Raw genomic sequence first — 9,689 nt, 5'->3', positions numbered from 1 at the left:
ATTTCTGTCATAAGTCATAATGGTCATAAGATAAGTCTTCCACGTAACCAGACTTGATTTTATGACTTTGCAGCAGTCATTAAATAAACATTCATTAAATGAATGCTGTGGTTATTAAGTGAACACCATGGTTATTAAGCAAATCCTTGTAGTCTTATAGGCTTTTTTGCTGGAAACTGGCCCCAAAGGCTGAAAACTGGGGGGGGGGGGAGTCATAAATCATGGCCACATGACCACAGAACTTTGCAACAACCATAAAGGTGAGCCAGTTGAATCTTAACAAGGAGAAAATTATTTATGTATGACTAAAATATCACAAATAAAAATTATCTTTTCAGATCTTTATTTTATGGCTCTCATTTTTTTAAGTTGAATTGTTTCTTTTTTAATATATTATTGGTATGCATATATACTGGATGCTTTAGCCACAAACATGGCAGGACAACAATCCAGTAAATAGGTCAAGGTTTTAAAAGAATTTATTGAAAGAAGATCTAGATGCTATCTTTATACAGACTTCACTACAAGTCTCATCTCACAAATCTTGTAAGAGTGGGACATTCTTTTTGTTAAGAAATTTCCTGATTTAATCTCGTGATGACTCATGAAGCTATTTAAATGACCTTCTGGAGCCATAATACCTGGCTAACTTACCAGATTATTCATATTTTGACTATTTGTCATGTGTCAGGTGAATGATATATTCTTTCTTCTCTGGCTTTTAATTCTATCTCTGTTTTCTTAATGCATGTTAGTATTAGTAATTATTTTAGAATTTGTTGTTTCTAAGTATTAGATATGTAGTAACATTGGGACTTTAGAAGGATTTCAAACCTTTCCCTGTGGAGGCCATCCTAATGCAGCGAAGTATACTTGACCTTATAAGCGAGTCATTCTGATTCTTTCTGGGAATGTTTTGTATGTTATATAAGGAAAAGGGGCTGGAATGGGTTCCAAGACATAATACTTCTGATATTTCTGTGTTTCTATTGGCCTTCAGTGCATGATAATGCGGGGGAGTCAGGAAATCTCATGATTGGCAGCTTCTGGCAGAGTTACCAGGTAACAAGAGGAGTGGCCATTGGCTAAATGCAAAAACTTTCTTTCCATCCTCACACATTCTACACTTGAACAATTATTAGTACTCATACAATCTATTTCTAGACTTATGGACTAGCTACTTTTACAGGTGAATTCAGTGATCTTAGATAAAGCTGTAGACAGCAAGCTCCTCTAGAATTCTTCTGAAAGATATTGCTTAAGATGCTATGCATGCTGATAAGGAAAAGAATGTAGACAAAGACATTCACAAGCAATGAGGCATCAGTAAAGGGCTCAATAGAAAAGTGTAGGTAACAGCCTTTTCATCTCTGTGTTGGGTATAAGTAGGAAATTCAGAACTCGGTGATCTTACAGGACATTCTTGATCCCCAAAACCTGCTGTGGAAATACTAAAATCTGGACACTATGAAGGTGTACCTTTTGTTCAGTATTCTCTTATTTTGTCTTCTGGCACTGGAGGATTCTGAAGCAGCTCCATTAAAAACAGAGGCAAGTGACCTAAAATGGCAATGTGGACAAATGTTATCATACCGTTCCACATTTCCCCTTTAAATTAAAGTGTTATTCAGAGTGGTTGTGTACTTTAGATTATTTGAGCATAGTCTGCCAACAAAATAGGAAGCAATTCTGGAAAGATCCTTATTATGATTCCCCAATTATTATTCTGCACCAGCATCTTGTGTCTTTTTTTGCTGAGCTTCAAATTCTACAGTTTTCTTTATTATTATTTTTAATTCTAAAGCAATCATTTTTCCTCTCTTAATTTTATTCTTTTAGAAAGAGCAAGATAGACTAAGAAAATCGGTAAGAAATTGTTTTGCTATATTTGCATGTGTGAACCTGTGTGTATTATGCTGCCCATTTCAATCATGCACATTAAAGATGTGTATATCATAAACAACTACCTTAATGAGATGCTTTTCCTGAAAGGCTAGTTTCTCTCTTTTGATGCTGTGAACTGATGGGCAGACTGTCTTGATGAACTGCTAAGGTAGGACTGATCTACCTTAAGCAGCTGCTCTGCCTCACTGAAAGTAGTATTGGCATCAGGGCAGGAGTGTGGGAAGATGCTGCTTCACTTTGTGAGGTTGCTTTAAAGGAAACATACTTTAACCACTAAGGTAGAATGTGGTTCATTGGGTTTTAGCTTGGTATATTGTGTGATGCTAACTTATTAGTAAGCCATGGTTCCTGTAATAAAATAATGACCACCTTGGGTGAGTTTGAGTCCTGGTGACTCCATAGTTATGGTCTTACTATTCTACTGTAGATAAATGAATTGTAGTATAGTGTAATTTGTAAAAAAAATATTTTGGGATAAATATATTGGGAAAACGCATATAGAGAATAAACTATTTTATCTGCACAAAACATCAAAATGTGATAGAGCCAATAATTAACTTTCATCTGGTTTATTTCAAATTTGGTTGCCCCAAAAAACCTGTACCTGCTATGGTGGTATGAATTGTTAGTTCTGAGCACTTGAATTGGCCTCCTCAAATCTACAAGCCCTTCATTTCTGTTAAGATGCACCCATGTGTGTAGGTAATCAAGTTCAAAATGAACTTTGAAATATGCAGTATTTTTATGCATCTTGGTTATTTTTTCCTATTATAGATTGTAAAAGTAGGTCGAGATTGCAAAACGTCAGGTTTTCAACCCAAAGATGGCAGCATTTGTTTGAAACTTACAGTTGTGGTGAGCTACTTGTTTTTGGATGATTCATAACTTTGTGATAGAAAACATGATATATGCATAAAATATTTCAGGTATAATCAGTATAATCTTTTACAATTCCACAAGAAGGATCTCAGATCTCAAGTCTAAAAAGTTTTGTCTGATATCCTGGCAGGCAATTGGATTTGTCATCCTTATGGCAGCTTTATTTAGATCTCCAGAGTCAACATCTATATATCTCCATGCTTTCTTGAATGAACAAGGGTCACCTTGTTATGGGTAACAGAAAATGTGCATCAAGATAAAGCATTCACCTTTGAATCTTTACTGTGTAGACATTTTTAAACATACTTCATTGGGCAATGTACTTCAGTCTGCCTGTTTGCTCAAGAATGAACAGACAGAAAGAAATGAACTGAAATGAAGACTTCTTTATGAACTGTTTTCAGAGAGATCAGCATTACCTTATAATTATCATTATGCTTGCCTGTGAAGGCATCCACCTGGGAAGAACAACAACCAGAAGACATTTCTTAATGTGTATCAGCCTCCCAGTAAGACAAATTCATCTCAGTTCCAAACCCATCTCTTATTGTCAGATATCTATATTGTTGTCTACAGATGTCTATCCAAATTAGATCCCCCCAGCCCAATAGCTTTGAATGAAAAAAGCAAGAAGGGAAGGGTTTTGTTTCCACGTCCTCAGAGCCTGGTAATTCTGAATGGCTATTCCTTCTTCTCTGGAGGGTGTTGCAATATCTCTTTCACTCTAATTATCTAACCTAAATGTGCCAGCTATTGCCAGATACTTTATCACATACTGCCATTATTCATTTTATCTTGCTGGTTTGAGATACCAAATGAAAACTGTGTGAAAACTTGTATTTTTAAAAAAAAATTATAATTGGCTAACCTTCCAGTTTCATTAAGGAAGCATGGATGAGAATCACGCTGCTTCCAGCTGAAACTGAGGAGAAGAATAAAAGCTCTTGATTACCTTATTGAGCAGGCTAGACAACTGTAGTTCTGGAAATCCTATTTCAATTGTAAAACTGCATGAGAATTCCCTGGGAAGAACGAAGTCAATAGCTACTGTCTTACATTAAATAATAAATCATTAAGCTTGTAAATATTTCCGTTCATTTTGGTTTTATATGCAATTCTGTTTATAAAGCAGATAGAATAACCTACTTTTCTCTTCTTCTAGGCAGGAGTCAGTGTGAACTTTGGTCTAGTAAGTCACTTTGTTTTCAAGTGTTTTACGACATAACATTGTCTTTAACTTTAAATAACAAAAGAGTGGGTCTGGGATATTATTTAGTCATCTAGCTACTCCATATGTCTAAAATTACCTAATTTTTAACTAAAAGAAATAAAAATAGAGTAATCATTTTCAATTAATCCAGTTTCATCAATGGTTGGAGCAAGTAGGATGAATTTACATTGATTTTGGCTGTGGAGACAATAGGAAAGCTTCAAGAAAACTTTAATAGCTTGGAATTGCTGAATTTTATAAGATCATAAACATCCTGATATTGGTTCTTTAAATTTTTATACTGTGTTATGCTGTTCTCAGAAATTAAGACATTCAGAATATCCCTCTTCTACAGGGCTATGAAGAAAAAGATAAAAAGCAAAATGTGAGTTTCTGCTGAAAATAACCCTGCTACTGAAAAAGGCTGCTATATAGAGAGCATTTTTAATCCTGTAGATTGGCAGGATGAATCCTTCAATCAGCAGCTCCTTATTTATTCCAGGACTAAAATGCCAAGGGGGAAATATTATAGAAAGGCTTATACATTAGTTATTTTATTTACTATTCTTCCTGTGGTATTTCTTGCTGTATTCTTTTATTTTCAGTATTGCATTGTTTCATTCTCTTTAGTCTTTGACAGATTTACAAACTGCTTAGATATTTGGTCAGTTATTGGACAGATTAGAAATCAGCTCTGCTAAATATGGTGGAATTGGGTAGACGAAAAGCAGATTTTACTATGAAAATAAAGGATCTCAGCAAAGATCTTCCTTTTCATATAATGAAACTTAGTCATTCAGTCCCTTATCCATGTGCATCTCAGCTAAATTGCTCGACCACAAACAGAACTTAAAATTAATTTGTTGTTGTTTCCCTGTTTCCATTTCCATAGAAAACATGGCAAAAATAAGACATGCCCTGGTTACTAATGTTCATTTTTTCTTCTATATTTGACATTGGTTCTTCTGCCCAGTTAGATAATGTTAGACAGATATGCACTTCTCAGACAAATCAGTCTTATTATGCCAATAATCTGAATTATGCAAACATAAAACACTTTTTTTCCTCTTGCTTTGCCAATTATACACACAAATTTAGATTTATTAGGGATAATGACCATTCTTTTCCTTTATATAGCTAAGCTTCCAATCAAAACTTTAAATTTCCCCAACAATTAATGTAGCCACTGCTGATAAAAATTCAAATTGTGCTGCATCTAAGAATATGCAGAGATGGCTGTAGTGTATATATATATATACACAAAACAATATAGTAGTTTAAATACCAATTCATCTTTTAAACATAATTGGTACTGTTGTGATCCTTGTATATTTAACTTTTGCTCTAGATTTCCTTTTAGAAGGAAACACTAAATGAAATACTAACTTTTCATCCCTTCTTTTTTCAGGGTGAAAAGGACAGCAAATCTGTAAGTAGTAGTAGTACCTGCAGTTGTTGTGAAATCTGTTCATAATAATATCAATAGATTTCTTTTTCCCTAGCTTCCCAAGCCAATATTAGGGTTAGACTGCTTCAAAATATCTTTTTCTTCCACACTTGACTGAGAAGAGTAGCCAAATTCTTCAGTACTCAAAAGCCTGAAACCAAGATGCTTATTTTCTGTTGGTCCAAGAGGCGCACATGCTATTCTGTGGCCACACAAAGCCACAAAAACACCCCCACAAAACACAGAGCCTGTTTGGCGTATTGGTTAAGGTTTTGGCCTAGAAACCAGGACATTGTGAGTTCTAGTCAACCTAGGCTTGAAAAACCTGTTGTGTAACTTTGGGCCAGTCTTTTTCAGTCTAGCCCTTTTCACAGGGTTTTTATTGTGGGGAAAAGGAGGGAGGGAAGGGGTATAGTTTTATTTATCACCATCTTGGGTTATATATTTTAAAAAGTCAGGGAAAAAATCTAAAAAAAAACACTCCAAAAATGGGTTGGATTAGGAACCAAAATGGATGGGCGCATTTCCCTTTTTTTTCTCTTTTTCACTTTACTTTTTAGATTTATTATTTACTCAATATACAAGTACATAGTTCCTTCTCCATAACTACTCTGTAAGAAAAATATTGAAAATGGTGCAGATTATTTTGCCACCAATAGAGGGCGAGCTATAGAACATTTATGGTTGGATTGGGTGAAACAAGGTAAAGAGAAAGACCAAGAGATGCCAGCTGAAACTCTGAAGAAGGGAGCTGAGAGTAGAACCAGATAGGGAGAAATACAGAATGGCAAAAATGTAGAAAAATCATGCAGAATGGTGGAAAAGGGGAGAAAGTGGTGAAGGGAAAAGCACTAGACAGTAGGCATAGGTAAAGGTAAAGGTTCCCCCACACATGCGTGCTAGTCGTTTCCGACTCTAGGGGCCGGTGCTCATCTCTGTTTCAAAGCCGAAGAGCCAGCGCTTGTCCGAGGACGTCTCCGTGGTCATGTGGCCGGCATGACTAGACGCCAAAGGCGCACGGAACGCTGTTACCTTCCCACCGTAGTGGTCCCTATTTTTCTACTTGCATTTTTACATGCTTTCGAACTGCTAGGTTGGCAGAAGCTGGGACAAGTAACAGGCGCTCACTCTGTTACGCAGCACTCGGGATTCGACCCGCCAAACTGCCGACCTTCAGATCGACAAGCTCAGTGTCCTAACCCACTGAGCCACCGCGTCCCATTAGACAGTAGGCATAAAGGTAGAGAAATAAGAGGGACCCACAGGTTAAGAGAAATACCTTGCAATCCTTCTGTGGCTCCACTCTGTCTAACCACATGCCTGGTCTAAAGCACATGTACATTGCAAACTTAATTTAAGACTGAAAATGTTTTCAATAGCATAGATTTCCTTAAAGTTAGAAGAAGGCAGTAATCAATCAATCAAATCTTTATTTGGTCATAGAGCAGCAAATAGAATGCAAAAATCACAGTTAATTAAGATAGAAAGCTGCCCAGAGTTACCCTATAGAAAGATGAGTGGGCAACAAATGTAATGAACAAATAATATAGTTATTTTAAATTATCTAAAAGGGTTACTATGGCATACTGTGCAGACTACAGAACAGTACTTGGTTGTAGTCAAAGAAATAAAATCTGATTGATCCAACAATAACTTCTTGAGACTGACCAGGATATTTGGTTAAGAATACAAATAATAATTTCTGGCAAGCACCTGGATAGAGAGGGCAATAGAGAATAATAAAAATGATTCAATTATTCCTCTACCTCAACTGAGATATCTAGCTGGATAGAGGAGAAAATGGAGAGTGGCTCAAGAAGGTGTTTCTCAGTGGAGCTGGAAAGTCTGCTTTCAATGGGCTGCTGTTTGAGATTAGTTAGTGCATGTTTGTAGTCCATCAAGATGATGGCAGGCCATGAATAGCTACAATTTGGCATGTATTGCCTGGCTCCAAGAACACTGGAAGTTTATGGTCCTAATTAAAGAGGCCAAATCAACTGGAAAGACATGCTTAAGTCAGTAGGAAAAGATGTAAATCCAGGCAGAAGTTTCAGCCATCTTCACGGCAAAGGACTGTATTAGAAACGCAGCAAGGTGCTTGAAAGATGGTTCTCACAACCCTGGACTGAACTCTTCCCAAAAGAAGGAATGACCTGTAGGAGCCCAGCTGAGCTCCCAAAAGCAACTGGGCTCAGTTCTTAGCTAAGAAGACTTTCAGCACTGCAGGTACCGTATATACAGAGCTCCTATGAAGAAGTAAAAGGTTTATAAAGCCAACACTGGTTTTTGTGCATATAAAGTGACATAGTGATTTATGATTATCTGTAGCTTGGAAGACAATCCTCAAATGTTTAAAGGTATTGACTTGCTGTATTAAATAGGTATTTGGTTGCCAGACATCTTAGACATCTTTGGCATATTAGAGTATCTTAGATATCTTAGACGTCTTATGGCACTTAGAGAAGGCAATGTCATACCCATAACTTGGATCATGCGAGCAATTCAGCAAGATATGTTAGGTACAGATTTCCCACCACTAAGAGGTAGTTTTGTGTTGCTTTTTTTTCTGAGGAATAAAAAGGGGAGACAAATGGATTTTATTTTTCTATTTTTTAAGGATAAAAATGAGGATGGTAAGCAAAATCAAGGAGAACAGGTGAGTTACCATATATAAGTAATTTCTTTAATGTCATCCAGCACTGATTATCACATACTTCCCAAGAAAACGCATTTTTAAAAAATCATGACCTGCATAAATTAGGGAGTGGAGGGGTGTGAATTATCTGAAGGTCTTGCATGGCCTCTAAAAAAAAAAGAATAAATCTTTCTCTTGTAGAAAACACTGAATAAAGATCAGGGACAAAAGCAGGAACTGGAACAACGGAAACAAGATCAAAAAAATAAAAGGCTGAAAGATCCAAAACGTATTTAAGGTATGAAGAGAAATGGAAGTGCTGAGTGCATTTAGGCAGGCAGGCTGCTTATATATTTAAATTTGATTATTAAAGAAATATATAGTGCCACATGATAAATTGCTGTTAAAACTACTTAGGATCAGAATAGAACAATCCATTCAGCTGGTATATCATAGTCCTTGCTCACTATGAATGAACTGAAAAGCTGATTACTTACAGCAAGGCAAATTCCAGTCAGCCCACCATTCTATTTTCTAGGATGCTGCTCCTCTTCTGAGCCACATGCCAATTGAACATACTTAATTCACTTAGTTGCTTGAGGGATTTTTTCCATCCTACAGGGATATCTTTTGTCTTCTTGTGCTTCTACTAGCCTCATTTGGACTATTTCATTTTGACCACAAAAGATCTTTTGAAGAATCAAGTTCATAATCAGCATGTAGAATAAGAAGCTATATAGTCATGCCTTCCAGGATTTGAACTAAGCACTGGCCAGGTCGAAATTGCTGGAAGAGTTTAAAGAATTATTTCTGTCTCCATGTCATATAGAATCAATCCTACCTTCAGACAGAATTCTTCATTGACACAGAATGAACTCCACAGGAAAAATGTCAATGAGGGAAGCTTCTCAGTTGTTCTTCTGAATTAACAGCTCCCTTCTTTTGAAAGACAAAGGTCCATTTGTATGTGATATGTAATCTGTCCAAGACCCTGCAAATTAATCTGCTAGTTCAAGTGTGGTAGGAGAAATTGTTTCATCCCTACTACTGAAGAATCATTAAATACAATTGAGCAAATAGTAAAACATTTAGGAGTTTTATTGTTGAATGGAATTGTTTCTATGTAGTTGTGTTTCAGATGATGGTATAGCTGCATTGTGCAGCTGTATTTTAACAGTTTCATTGGTTATAACCATTCTAAGCTGCTATGAAATTGATAGGCATTTTCAATATATCTAATAATTGCTGTTATCTAAGAGGTGTTGGTGTCTATTTTTTTCCAATCCTCTCCAGAGTGAACTTAGAGAGACAGCTTCAAAATCATCACTAAACAATGCTTGGCAATCTGCATCTAATAATAAAGAAAACGCCAATGTTTGGATCAAGATTTGGGCTAGTCTATTAACATTTATTGCAGTGTGATTTAGCTAATTAAAAATATACCCTTATGACTGATTCAAAACCTGTTGCAGCTCTTTCAAAATTATAAATAAAAATCAAACTTCTAATACTTTTCTTGTTCTTTTACAAAAATGAAATATTTTTTATTTAGGCAGGATCTAGAATTTTTTTTTCCTATCTGAAAGAAATACATGCAAAGTTCACTATAAATA

The 9,689-nt window shown here is 36.0% G+C and overlaps 1 protein-coding gene across 1 annotated transcript; it reads left to right on the top strand.

Annotated features, from left to right (window-relative positions):
* Positions 1–229: 229 nt before the first annotated feature.
* On the top strand, positions 230–9,569 carry LOC308670788 (uncharacterized protein; the record flags this gene model as incomplete). The annotated part of the gene is made up of 10 exons (XM_081332532.1): positions 230–260; positions 1,001–1,062; positions 1,840–1,866; positions 2,680–2,760; positions 3,947–3,973; positions 4,350–4,379; positions 5,403–5,423; positions 8,059–8,097; positions 8,278–8,374; positions 9,370–9,569. The coding sequence occupies 9 exons, from the start codon at positions 230–232 to the stop codon at positions 8,371–8,373; spliced, it is 414 nt and encodes a 137-aa protein (XP_081188658.1). The 3' UTR covers position 8,374; positions 9,370–9,569.
* Positions 9,570–9,689: the final 120 nt, after the last annotated feature.

The sequence above is a fragment of the Vipera berus genome (assembly GCF_964194415.1).
Source record: "Vipera berus genome assembly, chromosome: 7".
In the NCBI taxonomy this organism is placed as follows: domain Eukaryota; kingdom Metazoa; phylum Chordata; class Lepidosauria; order Squamata; family Viperidae; genus Vipera; species Vipera berus.
Note: the sequence above shows the minus strand (reverse complement) of the source record. Positions and strands in the feature narration are given on the sequence as shown.